The 16,264-nt window shown below is 31.2% G+C and overlaps 1 protein-coding gene across 1 annotated transcript in view; it reads right to left on the minus strand.

Annotated features, from left to right (window-relative positions):
* The window catches only part of LOC118187761 (dual oxidase-like), a 280,493-nt gene that overhangs the window by 24,219 nt on the left and 240,010 nt on the right, over positions 1-16,264 (minus strand). The window contains exons 13-17 of the mRNA XM_085822620.1: positions 14,727-14,864; positions 10,478-10,582; positions 6,020-6,225; positions 3,093-3,278; positions 1,556-1,778 (exon numbers count right to left, since the gene is read on the minus strand). Coding sequence (XP_085678746.1) covers positions 1,556-1,778; positions 3,093-3,278; positions 6,020-6,225; positions 10,478-10,582; positions 14,727-14,864 — 858 coding nt within the window. The remainder of the gene's footprint in view (positions 1-1,555; positions 1,779-3,092; positions 3,279-6,019; positions 6,226-10,477; positions 10,583-14,726; positions 14,865-16,264) is intronic.

The raw sequence follows: 16,264 nt of genomic DNA on the forward strand, positions 1-16,264 counted from the left end.
AAGTAAAAAGGAAGTATTGTAATCGCAAAAAATTTCAGGTATCATATTTCAACGAAAATATCCATTTCACCGCTATCGAATGCAATTTAACGATGTTTTTATGTGACATATGTAAACATATGTTTTATGTGACACATGACATATTATGGTTGCAATCGGCCGCATATATATATATTATAGCAATCCCATATAAAATTTCAACTTTCTGAGGCTACCCGTTTATGAGTTATGCGAGATACGTATGTGCGTACGCACAAACGCCACGAAACGTTATTTTCAGAATTCATTTTAAATCAGTTTTATAATTTTTTTGGAGAAAAGAATCCTTTATTCTGTCCTTATGTACAGATGTCACGTAAAAACATCGTTAAATTGCATTCGATAGCGGCGAAAACGGATATTTTCGTTGAAATATGATACCTGAAAATTTTCGCGATTACAATATTTCCTTTTTACTTCGTACAAGTAATATAGAGTGGATAGCCACTCTGTTACTCGGCTCAGTAATCTCAGTTTCTTTATTCCTTTATGTTTGTAAATTGTGCATTTTTTGCTTTAAAAATGATTAAATTATATTGTTCATATCTTCCGGTTAAGCTTTTTATGTCTAAATCTGCATGCAATATTTTTAGAATTATCAATAATTTAAAAGTTATTTAAGTGCGGCTAAGCCTAATTATTTTTGCCGTGGTGGCCCTGTTTGTTTACATTTGAAGCAGCAAATTAGTATATTTTTTTCCAATCTAGAGAAAGTAAGCTTCGCAATAACAAAGATAACGCCTTCTTTTATTATTGCGAATTAAATCATGCTTAATCTATTCTGGAATTTATTCGAGGAAGTAAGTGTTTAAGATATACTTCATAATTTTCAATGCAGATATCTTGAGTTTTTATGTATTTTTGCCTTGTCGCGAAGTGAAATCTGAAATAATTGAATGAAAAATATTGAATTGTCTGCAAAAAACTGCTGTTTCCTTCTTTTTCTTTTCTTTCTTTTTCTTTTTTCTTTCTTTTTTTTTTTTTTTTTTTTTTGGTTGTTGTTTGCTTAATTTCTTTTATGCATCTTTTTAGATTTATTAAAGTATTTGAATAGAACATGTGGCAATGATTAGATAATTCTTAAGATGATATAAATTTTGTGCATTCTGAGTTAAAAAATGAATGAAATATAACGCTGTGAAGTGAACCTAGAGAATGTCGCCTTGGTAAACAAATATAGTGAATTTTACAGAGTGCATTTATTCTATTGTGGTTTATGCGCTATCGACGAAGTAAATTTAATTCAATAAGTTTAAATGAAATTCAAGAAAAATGCGTATAATTTAATATTACGTACAAGGAAGTCATGTGGTGCACACATCAGATTTTTTTTTTAAGTCTTGAAAAGTGCCTTTTTTTAGGTATTTTTTATCACTTTACATTTACGATTTAAAGACCACTGCTATATAAAAGTCTTAACATATCAATAACTGTAGTGTTTGTGAATTATGGTGCATATAAAGGCGCCAAAATTCTTTGAAAATTTTTATAAACTGTAAATATAAAGGCAACCGACCTCTTGAAAAGAGCACAACCGTATCCAGAAATTCTTGAAAACTAATTCTTCCATCCTTATCTTTGTCCACGCAATTGAACATTTGCTTCACGAATAAAGATTCTGGCCTCATACCCAAGGCTTCAGCAAACTCTTTCTTTGATAGGGAAGTTCTCATGACCATGATGACGTCGCTGCTTACGTCTTCCAAGTGCCTCTTCTCACCTGGTCGAAGACCGAAAGTCTGAAAAAATGAGTATATTTTGAGAATGGCTTTAGCCTTTTGACTACTGCTGTTGTATTATTATTGCAAACGATTTTCTTTGATTAAAATATAATAATAATCTGCTTAGTCATGGCTCCAAAAAAATTTAAACCAGCTGAAGTTAAACTGGCTTTATTTCATTTTATTGCTGGATTATTTTATAGTAATGCATTATTATACAACCATTATAAAGTGCAGCCATAATTCTCTTTTAGATGGATCTTTTTTTTTTTTTTTTTTTTTTTTTTCTGACAAATATTTTATTTCGGTACAACTCAAAATAAATTTTAAGAAACATTGATAGACCGGTAAAATTTAATTAAAATTTGAGGGTAATCGAAACTTACGTTATGTTAAATTACGATTATGCACCTAAGTGATCATAAATTAAAACTTCCTCAATTTTACAGGAGAAACTAGAGTCTAAAGATAACCAAATTTTTAGAAATTACCAGAATTTCAGTACTCCGAGGGATGCCTAATTGACTATTAAAAGCAGATTAATTAAGATTTAATGATCGATCAAACTGTAGATGTAGACCATTAAGATTTTTTGGTGCTGGGAACGTGAAAAATGTGCCATGCCCTCGCCGGGACTGTAACTCTGGACCTCTCGAATACTCACTGAGTCTGCTATCGTTACATCAGGAAGACATGCTCGAAATAAAACTAATTATTATTATTATTATTATTATTATATATTAGCAGTTATTTGAACAACATTGGTCAATGTGTCTGTGAATATTACTTCACACGTTGCTGTGCATTCTTGACGAAGGACTTCTGGCACAAATGATTTTCCTTCCTACAGGAGGTCTTTCAACGTCCTCAAAGCCGCCAGTTTGATTCATTATCATACGTCATATGTCCCATATTACCATCATGAAAGTACCAACATATATCGAGTAAATACTGTACTATATATTGTGATGGTAATTCAATTTAAGTTCGAAACCAATACCATCTGTTAAGTGTTTACTGACGAATACATTATATCAATAAATTTTGCGATCTTAGATGAAATAATCTATGCAAGAACAATTAAAATTTAACGTTTAATGTCATTGTACACAATAGTGTAGGAAAAATCGATTAGAATAACTGTTCCTTTCTTAGCTAGTTTCTTAGGATGTCATTTAAGTACTATTTTATATAAAGTTGAGAATACATATTTAGCATTTAAGTACATCTAGAGTGAAACAATTAAAAAAAGACTAGCAGGATGCCTAAATAACAACAGCAATTTTCATTGTAATATCCAGTTTCTTATCACGAGTAAGAAAATACAAATACCAAAGCATATGCTTCTCGGAAGAAATGTTCTAGTCTCTTCTGCCTTTTTTCTTTGGTCTCTGCATTCGCCAGCATGACATCTCGGTATGTGGGAAGAATATCCAAACTTTTCTTACTGCTGGTGAGGAACGACTCCAGCTTGCTCAAGAACTTCTTGCGAGATGGCTCATTGCTAAATTGAAGTACCTAAAAAGAAAACAGATACTTTTGAAAGTGCTAAAAGAAGCTACTATTTAAGAAAATGTTCTCTGAACTGTTTTTTAAATGTGATTGTAACAGTCATTGGACGAGACAGACTTATAAGCTCTTTGTAATAACATTGTGTTAAATGAAGAACACGTTAGCACTTTCATTTTTCACCGGCCTCATCCATCACCGAATACATCAAAATGTAAACTCTGAAATTTGCATTAGAATATTAGAACGTACCTAACATACGTTTCCTTCTTTCGCATCATGTTTTGTTGGGACAACAAATCGCAGTTAACTTCTTCATCAGTCAAGTGACTTAGAAAACCAATAATTCAAATTGGTAGTTCTGAAAACTATTGCCATCCCATACGGCATAAGTTTTTTGTTTGATTTTGTTTTAAAGTACAATACAGCATTGCTTATAGCAAGTTTTGTGACATAAAAACTATACACATACATTTCAACAATATTATTAACGTTTATATCATTGATACAATCAAGAAAAATGCTTATAATTCGAGAACTGCATGAAAGAAATTTATAAATTTTACGTTCTTTTATGTAACGCTTTCAATTTCAGGACATGGTTTAACAATTTTCCTTTAACCTTGCAGATATGTACACATCATTAAGTTAAATTAAACAATGGAGAATAATTCATGCCATAAATTTTGAGCAAATAAAATTTGAATATAATCATAATTTTATTTTATTTATGATTGTCTGGCTGTCTAGAGATATTGTTTCAGCAAAGAATAGAAAATATCCTTGAAACACAAAACACAATTTGAAGCAGCTATTAATGACAGTAATATAGAAAAAGTAGCCTAATTTATTATTTTACGGTTTAACTAATTTAAATTAAATGTATTATATTCGAAAATTGCAATGTATTAAATTTAAAATCAGAATAATTAGGTAGAAATTATTTTTAAAATGTAAAATTATGGAACTAAATTAGTCACGGTTTTATTTAAATAATAATTAGCATTTTGGTATTAGATTAATTAATAGATTCTGTTGGGTAAATAACTCATTAATAAGTAATTTTGAATGCATCAGGTTGAAATCAAAAATGCTTTATTCTGAGTTCTTCATTACTAAATGTTTTACCTCAGTAATGAGAAGATCATTCTTAATACGCGTAATGAGCCTAAATCTTGACTATAGGATCGTAATTCACAGCTGTTATTTCTTTTCCACACCTAACATTACATCATTGTTTTTCATTTCTTGATGATATCGTAATCATAGCTCCAGGGCTGTGTATCCAGCTGGGAACTAACTGACTAGGCATCTGAAATCTCCTTATAGCAAAGCCGTCAAATGCTGTTTCACAATAAGTGAAACACGTTGGAAGGATTTTCATCACTTTCCTTTTCATGACTTTGACTGGGTGAGTTACGACACGATTATTAGCAAAGAATGATGTTACGCGAAGAACTGAAATCAGCAGTTCCCTCTCCCTCTTCATTTCAGACAGAAAAGTAATATATTCGAAATTATATCATCAGGCTAAGTATCACAGGCATTTCGAATTTCCTAATTGTCAGCTATCTGTGGCATGCTCGCAGAACAGAAAACTAGTAAAATATGAATATTACGAAAACTTCTACTCACTACAAGCGGAGACTGCATATCGATATAAATACATCTCAGGCTTTTTTAATCATTAAAATATTAATTTTTCTAAATCAACATCATAAGAAGAGCATCATTTTATTAAATAAAAGTATATTAGTTAAAAAATCACGAGGCTTTTAATCTTGAGACATTCAAATCACGGGTTCAAATCCTATATTAGGAAACATTACGATTTTTTTATGAATGAAACCTGAAATTTCTTACTAGCTAGATCGCTGCAGGTTTCCGTAAATTTCACTAAAGTCTTTCATTTTAGATTTTCAGTCTAGGATTCGCGTGTATTCTTGCTGCATGAAGTTGCCTCTGATATTGTGATGAATACGGTAAATTCTTCGATAACATAAATATAGAGAATCCATACTTTAAAGAATATTCGCATAGGAATTCTGATGCGCCATCGAGAAGACAATATGCGCGCAGATGTAAGCCAAGCTTGAAAGCCAAGTAAAGTGTGGATGAGAGGTTTCTATGGTCAAGTAAGTTATTTTAGTTCTTACAACGTCAAAGACAAACCCACGAAGCAAGAGGAACCTATAGAAAATTGATGCCCAGGTTGAAGATTCATATCTGAAGTTGTCAGAGTAATTTATTTAAATTCCATCACTCAGGCAACACGATGTACCAAATTTTAATCCGCTAGCGAAGAAGTAATAAAACATGACTTCAAGAATTATTTAAGTATTTAATTTGGTTTTAAGAAGAGGATAAATATTTAATTGAGCAATAACTACCTAAATTCGTAATTCGCTTAAGAAAATTTTCTCGGCATTTGCTAGTGTAACAGATGATTGCCATTTCATGGACAGCTATTACCATAATATTCATTATTGGGGGAGGGGAGACAAGGCGTTGAAAAATGATAAAAAAATTGACAAATCAAATATATTCTCACAGCCTAATTATAAATGATGGTAAACCGACTAATTTGCTAGTCAGTTAGATCTTTTAAAGCTCAATTGCTGTTCGATAACTTGATCAACATGATATGCGAAACTTGACAACCATCTCAGTTTAATAATTTGTGGCTTAGAGTTTTCCTTTTAGCAGAGCGTAATGGATTTTAATGAGCTCCTTGCCATTAAATAACTTACCAGGTCATGATCCCTAGGTGATCGTACTAGAACCATGGGCTTTTTGTTGAGATCTTCGGTAACTTCGACGACGACATTAGTCGAAGATTGAAAGTCCACTTTCCGAAGCACTTCCCCTTTTCGATTTAGGGTGCAGATAGAATCATCTGGTCCTATCTTTACTTTAACACAGCGCTTGTGATTGTTGTGAAGCCACTCTTTTACATCTGAATGAAAAGTTTATAAATATTGTTAGTCGAAAAATATAATTAGAAAATTAACATGTATGGTGATCATTTCAGTAGCGCATTACAGGCAGACAGTATAGGTTTGGGAAAAGACTATTTTTCTGTAATTGAGAAATTATTTAAAAAAAAAGTTTATGCTATATATATACATAAATTGGTTTAAGAGTTAAGTTTTCTGAAATTTTTAATTTGAATTTCAATGGGTAGGGAAAGTAAAGAAAAAAAAACTTCTATAAATAGAAGCGGAAAATTATTGAATATCGCGTAATTATTTGAAAACATATTAATTACTATAAAATAATGTTATTTTAATTACACTATTACTAAACTACATTGTTTGCTATTATCGCTACGCTTTAAAACGTTACATTATGAAATTTAACTACAGTAGATTTTTAAGGCTGGAATTACATGCATTAAGAACAAGCCACATCGATAAGCTCTGGCTCTTTCAGTAAATATTCCTGTGTGTTATCGGGAACACAATCATAAAAGTAAAACTTTACAAGCTGCAAATCCGAGGCAGAATAAGACTAATACTAACAGCGAGATTAGAAATGTTTGGGTATATATAGAAGCGGAAACTAAAAAATATAGCTCATAATATAGTCAGTCTAGATATAGAATATTAGTGCAAAAATCGTTCACACAGACGTTGTAAATTCCGAGTTTCTGAAGCTTTTGATTCAAGTTCAATAAATTATGAGTAAGAAAAAGCAATCATTTTTCTTTTTTATTTTATGTGTTATTTTGTGTGTCAAACAGGAAGAAATGCTCTGAAGATTATTTCTAAGCTCTTAAAAATATCCAAAAGATTATTTTCCGAACAACTACCACTATATAATCAACTGTTTCCATTATATAACGAAAACAAGAGTCCTTCTCTCAAATAATTTTCACGAGCTATTTGGACTATTTTTCACAAACATTTTACACCAGTCCTTCATTCAACTTATTTTTCGACTGACGGCAAAAGAAAAGGAAGCGGATTAATCTTCTCGATTCCTTCAGAAGAAAGTTGTCGTCTTTTATTTCACCAACCGTACATTATTGCAAGGAATGATGGTTACATAACTGAATACAGCTGGTGAATATTTGAATATAAGCAGCTGACAGCCGTCAAACACATTTTTCAAAAGAAGCGCGAAAATGAAGGACAAACGCAATGAGGATAGCTAAGATCGTTTTAACGACTTGACCTCGAATCTAGCTGGCATTCGAAGCATGCTGCCTATTCCGAACACCATTGCTTCAAAAAACGTGTCTTCATTATCGCCTTAAATTCTTTGGAACAAAGTTTTGGTGAATTTGTATCCCTTAATCCTGTCCTGCTTTTATGAGAGAAGACTGCGCAAATTACTGGTAGACAGCGATTTAGGAATTAGACAAGGAATTCAAAATATTTTCAACGCTAAAACTGGTCGCACCAAACATGCATAATTAGGCAGTAATTTGCTGAAAATGCAATAAAGTTAAATTCTACAGTTAGATGAAAAAAAAAAAAAGGACATTAGTTATATGCCCTGTAGTACATGCATTAATTGCTACATTGCATAAATTGATTTGGAAATGAGAATGCATCCATTTTCTCGAAAGATGTTTATTATCGACTGATATTTATGACATTCCGTAATATCGGTAACATTGTTTTAGGGCTCAGTAGTGACAGGTAATACTGTAATTAAAAATTGTGTGTAATTAAAAAGGTTTATATGCATGAGAGCAGTAAGTAGTCACACTACGGTATAGAAAATGGAAAAAGACAAACAAATTAAGATTTCCACAACACGTTTTTACTACTTTTAGAATGATGTCTGTCTCTCTGCGAATTACTATTTTTTCGTTTACTATAACTCTTATATGAAACTTCCAAAAATTTCTATTTTTAGTGTTTAAGCTACATGCGCATTGATTGGATTTTGGGTAAAATTGGACAACCGAAAGTAGTACTGCACTTGAAGCCCATAAAGGTCTATTTACGCAAGCGCATGGGTTCTCAACTAGAGAGGAATTCCCCCGGGGGGGATTTCATACTTTCAAGGGGGAATGAGGTCAACCTTTTCTGCACCTATTAACTATTTAGTTTAAACTTATTGAAAACTATTTTTGAATATTTTCCATATCTTCTCGTTTAATTCATACATATAGATAAGGAATGTAATATTTTCGGTGATTTTTCTTGGAAGATTTTTTTATACAAAAGTACATTACAATACAATCCTAAACTTTTCAGTTTTATTATTCAAGACTTTTATATCAATGGCAGCAATATATTATATTTTGCCTAATTTTGATAAACCGAAAGTGATATTTTACTTGAAGCTCTGAAGAGACATTCGTAAAAAACGTATATAATGAGAAACTCCCAAACTTTTAAATTTTGCTATTTAAAATAGGTATGTGATTGAGAACAGCATATTACATTTATAAGCATGAAACGTATTCCTAAAGTTATGCTAAATGAGACAATAAGTTCATTACGTACACGATCACGATCTCTCGTTATAAAGTAATTAAATGGATTAGTTTTCAATGCATATATATCCTAGTGCCCAATTTTATGTTCATTTTTCAAATAAAAGGATGTTGACATCAAATGTTATCGTTAATTATTGTTTTTAAAGAAATAACACAGAAACTATGAATAGTATAGTGAAAATATGTATAATATAAAAATATATGGCAATACTTTGTCCAAAATTATAAAGATATCCTTTTAAAATTTTTGTGATTGTTACGTCATTGATTCGAGAATCCGAAATATTATATGCCCAGATGATGTACTATGATCGACGCAATGTTTTTAAATCAAAGCATGAGAACTGATGTTTACAAGAGCATCTATTGTTATCAATATCCATTATAAAGAATGGAATAAACGATGGAAAGAACAGAATGGAGAGAATAAAATGAAGAGAAATGAAAATGGGAAAATAGAATAAAAAATGAATAGTGTTTATAATTAACACTGATTCATAAGAATTAGATTTTATTTACAAAGAGTCCACCGCCGATGATAGTTTACATCAAGTCCGTTGTTATTCCGCCATTTTGGCTTAACATGGATCATGTGCTGGCCCCATCAAATTTTTTGTGAAGTTATTCAGAATATCAGCAATCAAATTAAGCAAGTTTTACGTTCTACGTCAAGCTTTATTTACAAATCAACTTCCCGTATTCCATCGCAGCGTGTTTTAATGTACCTCACCTCATGATCTGCGTGATCAGTTAGGCGAAGGGACCACACTCTGTTAAAGAAGACAAACTATTTGAAGTCTTTCAAATTACAATCAGCTGTTTATAATTTTATAGTTATGAAATAACATGTGACGGTACTCTTGTTTACTATCTTATACTTTGACGTCATATTTTGTGTTAAAAAATCTCATAAATTACTATATCTGTCAATGTTCGTATCATATAGTGAATCAGGTAACAGAAAAGAAAAATTGTCCGGACTTTAATTACAATGTGATTTTGCATTAATTTTTTGCTACTGATTTTCTCTCTTTTTTAAAGAAAAAGTTTCGTAGCGTGACGCTTTGTTAAAATGAAAGTGGTAAATTCATAATATTGGGCCAGATCATTGAAGAAGAATGCCAGGTTATAAAAATATTAGAAAACAGTGGACATATCGTAATGATTCAAGCAACATATTGAAAAGAAATGTTTTAACAGGTGTGGGGTAAAGACTGAGTAATTCCTTCAGATGTTAGACTAAAGTTCTGAGACTGAGAGTTCTAAAGACTTAAACTAGGTTAGACTGGGGTAAAGACTGAAGAGGTTCTTCAGAGGTAATCCAGAGGTTAGCTCATTTGACCTTCACGATTTTCCTCTAATCTTCAGGACACTACACAATAAGGTTTGAAGAAGCCATGACATTTATAACTAAATAATTCACAGGATTTGAAAAGAAAGGAATTCTAGTTTTCAAAGTCTAGTTGTGTCGAATTCACTAAGGCAAACTGTTAGTAGTTACAATAGTGGGTAGAGAAAACTATTGCAATAAAATGAAAACTTTAGGCATTTATTGACATTTGAACATTCGCATCATTGCGATATGTTTAACAATTTTTTGATAACATATTTTTGTAGTCTCGGTCTTTCTTCTTATATCGAAAATTATATACGTTTCAATCATGCACAGAGTATATAATTCACAAAATTTGGCCATACAAATCTCTGTATTAACTGCACCGTTATTTAATTCCTGAAAATAGATCGCACTTACCAAGTTTCTCACAGTGCTTTCCTATGATCATTTCTTGCCTCAGTTTAATTTTCCTTCTTCTGCTGTTTTGCAGTTTGATAACTCCATAACCCAAGCCCGCACAGACTGGAAGAAAAAAGAGCATGTTAACTATAATATACTTGAATATTTTTTTAAAGCAAACAGTAGCAACTGTAGTAACGTTAAAACCATGCTACCATTAATCAAGGCTATACGAAATGCCAGTTCACTATATAGAGTTCGAATCCCAGAACAATTTTTTGTTATCTGTATACTTACATGGAAACATATCAGGAAAATGAATACGTGTATCAGGAAACATAGCTTTCTACTGTATACTAGACATTACAGAGACCATTTACTGCATTAATTTCTAAACTGTTATATGATAACGCTAATTACTTTTCCATTGAGATAAAAGAATGTCCATTATACAGAGCAAGGATTCCTAACCATTTTCTTGCATTGCACCATTTCAAAGAATGGTTTTCGTCAAAGACCGCTTACATTTTCCTTTTACAATATACAACATAATAATAGTGCAAACAAATGCATATAAATAGCCTGAAGATAGCAGTTAGATTAAAAATGTGAGTACAAGTTTTGAGAAAAATTGCTGTTTAGATTTATGCATTATTAGTTTTTTGCATTATTACAATTTTTAATTTTACAAAGATATATAAGTTTTCAGAAAGAAAAATCACAGATTTTAATTGCACAAAAGTTCACTTTTAATTAATGTGATTTGCGAGCTTGATGTAGTGATGCAATTTTATTTTAATATTTAGCACAAAATGATTTAACTTATTTTTTAAATCACATCGTTAAAACCGTTTCTTGTTTTTTTTTCTTTCTTTTTTAAGGGGAGGGGGTATGTTTGCTTGCGTTCTTGCGTTTTGCAATTATTTTATTGAACTTATTCGACGCAAAATCGAATAAATAAATAACGTTTTAAAATATTTATATATTTATATAACGTTTTAAAAGTCTAGTGGATTTTTAAATGTATCAAATAATTTCAGTGTATTTTTCCCTTGCATTTATTTTATATAATTTCTTCCTTAAGCATGATGTAGTACTACATCAATAAACAATTAATTATTAGTCCAAACGGGCTTTGCCGCTGAGAGACAATTGTTTTCGTTTTGCGATTTTGCGTCGAATCACTCTTGTCCGTTTCACTTTTCAAACTGTTGCCACCAAATAGTATAATCCTGCACTATATTTGAATATAATAATAATGAAGAATCTGCATAAATGTATTTATGTTTCTCGCATTGTGATAAAGCAACGGTACCTAGAGCCATCAAATTTTAAATGACGTAAATGTACTGCGAATATGGGCATCTGGAAGCCCAAATTTGAAATATGGAATTTGTTTTATTATTGATTTCATATTTTGTAAAACTTAACGAGTTTTTGATTAACAAACTCAAGGATTTCAAAGCGAGCAATGCAATGGCAACGTTGCAGGGAAAGAAACATTTTTATCTCCAGTGCGTGAGACTGTGTATCGGAAATTCTAAAGTTTCGCTCAATTTAAAATTACTTCGCAATATTGCTCTCGAACTGAATTTTATAGTTTAAGTGCGAAGAATATAATATTGAATAAATAGAGGTAACACACAAAATGTTAAAAAACGCCCTTTGGACGTAATTTAATTTCTGAAACCTTTCAGATTTTACTTTTGTTCTTAATTTTTAGTTTTATTATTATTATTATTATTATTATTATTATTTTTGTAATTAATTGGATCAAGATGATCAGTTGCCAGCGAAAATTCGGCCGTCATCATTTACCTTCTTTAAAATGTTATCGACCCAAAAGGGCTCAATACCGACCCCGCTGGGAATCGCTGATTTAAACTAAGACATGAAAATATCGATAGGGGAATGATACAAGACTGTGAGGAAAAAGAACTATTTGTGTTTCATTTCGCTAATTGTAACTTATAACAATAGTTTTTGGTCAAATGAGTACTGATATACCACATCATTTCTTTGAGTAGTAGAATCTCGGATACTTTGAAATGTAAATTTCAATGGTATTTGGTTTTAATAATGTTTGTAACTTTATTAAAGGTTTTTAATAACAATTATTGAATTACAAATACCATTTTAATCAAACTTAATTAAAGTAAGCATTTATAAGTTTTCCATTCCTCCGAATTCACCAGAGTTATTTTAATTATACAATTGGTAGAAATTCAGCTTTTTCTACGTATTAAATCTTGGTTTCACTTCTGAACTAATGCGAGGATTTCACACCAACTTGCATGTTAAATAATTAAAAAAGGAAAAGAAATAAAAAGTATTCTTTGCTTCTTTTATAGAAACATTTTCCTTTTTCTTTAAAAATCTTAAACATTATATAATAGAAATGTATTATAATATCTGTTAAAAGATTTTAATTGCTTACTAATGAAGAATATGGATTTCTCTTACTGATTTTCTCTCTTCTTATTTTGCTCAACGGAGGGCGCTATGTATCTGGATTGAAAAACATGATTGACCATATTTACTGCTTCTTCGGAATAAAAATTCGTTTCCTGAACAGAAATTTCAAATTTTTCTTACTCATTATAGTTTCTTAGCATGAAATTCGTCGTTCGGCTCTTAAAAACTGTATATTACATTTTAAGTTTTAGTGAATGTAATCGTAACTCTGACTGCCGGAGTTTCATTATATTTTAAGTTTTAGTGAATGTAATCGTAACCCCTGACTGCCGGAGTTTTTATGAAAAGCAGAAATAACGTAATCAATACTGAGCAATTAAAATTAGACAAAATAATGAGCAATTAAAATTAGACAAAGAAAGTAAAAACTGATACATAATTAATAAACAATAAGTCAAATTAATGAAAATAGTGAAATTTAAAATCAAAACACCAGAGCTCATTTTATCTTAGGCTCCGACTTGAATTACAATTTCGCTCAAAAACTGAGAAGCGCCTCATCCGGGGTCAGATGTGTTGAGTTAAAAACCTTGACCCTTATGATTTAATACCTTATGTCAACAAAAACAGAAGCTTGGTGCAGCCACATTTGTTTTGCTTGCACAAATGCCCGAAAATAATACCTACAAATAATTATAATTTATTTATTCTAAAACTGAAAAAAAAAAAAAAAATATGATTACGAGGCTACTTATTCTGTAGTATATTTCCTTTGTAAAAGGAAATGTCCCGGTGTACGCCTTCGAAATTTCGAAAACGCTTTGGAGCTGAACTTTTGGCCGCAAATGAAATGCATTATACTAAAAATTATCATTATATAATTTTTTTATTATTATTATGTTCATATCCACAATTTTTTCTTTGCTAAAATTTGGAATGAAAAGTCAGCTTAAAATAAAATGAAAATACCTGAAAAGAAGTAAAAAATTATTGTCATCTAAAACCAAAATCCAATAAACAAATAAACAATTAATTTTAAAAATCCTCGTTACAATTTGCTACGTCTCCTTCCTGGAATCTAAACTGCGTCACTTGAAAATTAATCCGCATTATGTGATTTTTAATCCTACAATGCGGTTAGCTCTTGTCCAATCACCGTTCAAAATTTTTACAAAGGATTCCATTCTATAAATACGCTTTGCAAAAATGTGCGGCCACGCTGACAAACAACGATTATTACAAAGCGGCGATAAATGCAGTACTCAGGGCCGGATTTACGTATAAGCTACACAAGCTATAGCTTAGGGCCCCCACTTTATTGAGAGCCCTCCCCCAAAATTTAAATATAGTATAAATAGTATTAAAATATATTATAAAGAGCTCCATATCTCCAATAGCTTAGGGCCTTATGATGTCTAAATCTGGCTCTGCCAGTACTTCATTAGAGCTGATAACGTCGAGCTTAGAGCGATAAGTTAGTCATAATTGAGTATCGGTACCGGTTGCGAGCTCACCTTTTCTCTGCCTTCCTCTCCCTACGATGTACTGTTCCATTGCTTTGTTCTCTATGTTGTCCGTTGTCTGAAAACTGTGATATGTTACCAAAAACTATGGGGTGCTTATCGCACTCATAGTGATGTGTAAACGAGAATATGTGTGCTCAGAATTAGTCACCAAGAAATAAAATTATATAGCTAATTTTTATCTCCAAATAATACATATGATTAAAACAACAAAATATTCCTGATATGCGAGAAAAATCTAATTCAAGGAATATTTCTTGAATTAGACCGTCTTCATCACCGTCTTCATATTGATTCTTGGAAAAGTGGGCGTAAATCGATGAACTTACCAATGGGTATGAATGCAAGCACTATGCAGGAGTAGATGTACGTCACTTCGTTGCCATGGAAATAGTCGTACCCACTCAGCATAACACATGGTTCCAGATCTCTGCTGACGAGTTGCTGCGGCTGCGGACAAGGATCTCCTGCGAAAAGAGAAGAAAAACAATAAATAAATAAATAAGATATATATTTTTGAAAAATTACAGAAGTCTGCTCATTTATATTAATTTATCTCTCATTACTTTTTCTAAATAATTACTGTCCTACTATTCCGCAAAATTTTTCCGCAGCATGTCACTTGAAATATTCAAAATGTTCTTGGAAGGGTCGATAATAGCATATAATTAAACATGCTCAGCAATATTAGAGTGAATTGTTGATAATTAGACGGTTTAATGAGAGCACTAACAAAAGAGTTCGAAAATGAGATACGTAACCTAATTACATACCTTTGTCGAAAGCGCTCCATGAAATCAAATATCTTTTGCAATTTCTAGCACATTTTTTTTTTATTCTTAGAGTACAGTGAACAAAAATACAAATAATGATCTGAATTAATTTACAGATTACAAAAACTACTAAATAATAATAAAATTAAGATTTTATTCATTTGTACAAACATTCTAAACTTAAGTATAATTATTTACTTATTATTATTTATTTTTATTTGATGCTGATAGATTTGCTGCCACGGACTTTGCCTGTTACTTATAGTAATAATAATAATAAAAATAAAAATAAAAATCTGAAATATTTCAGATTTTAAATTATGTCCAAAGAGGCGTTTTTAGAAAGTATAAAGTAGTCCAAAGTATAGAAAATGTTGATTAATACCACAGTTTGAATAAAAAAAGTTTTTTCTAATCATAAAAACTTTAATAAAAGTCTGACCGCATCCCCTTAAAACTATGAAATTCCCCCCTCCCCGGTTGAACCCCGTGCCTTAGATGCATGCATCTTTTACTAGGAAAAGCGAAAAGCAAAGATTTTCATGATTAAATATTTCAGGTGGAGAGGACAAATATTCTATTTTACTCATAAAAACGAGAATAAAACAGGAAATGCAATTTTGTTATCAGCAGCAGCCAAACTATGATAACAAATAGGATTCACGCATAATGATGATATTCTATAATGAAAAATGAAACTTCAAGGACTCGCGCTTACAAACATCGCATTGAAAGAGTTTTATGCATAATGCTTTTTCTGATATTATAAGTCAACAATTGATGATGATTTCATACATGTGAGAAAGACTGCTCGTTTTCTATCAGTCTAAACTTTATACTAGTCTAAACTGGTATTTGTTAAACTATACGTGATTTATGGAGAGAGCTTAAATTGCGCCGGAGCCCAACGGAGCTTGTCTCCGGTACATTTTAGTTGAGATAAATCGTAATTTTAGCCTCAGTGCATCGGAGCTCTAAACGAAAGGGCACCGTTCCTTCTTTTCTGTAAAATAACCCCATTTTCCACAGGCAAATTTAATTTTAATAATAATATGTCTTAAAAATCTATTCTAACATCTGAATGTAAGCCTGCC

The sequence above is a fragment of the Stegodyphus dumicola genome, chromosome 8 (assembly GCF_044657685.1).
Source record: "Stegodyphus dumicola isolate Sdum_Otavi_A_Nest chromosome 8, ASM4465768v1".
Classification (NCBI taxonomy): Eukaryota; Metazoa; Arthropoda; class Arachnida; order Araneae; family Eresidae; genus Stegodyphus; species Stegodyphus dumicola.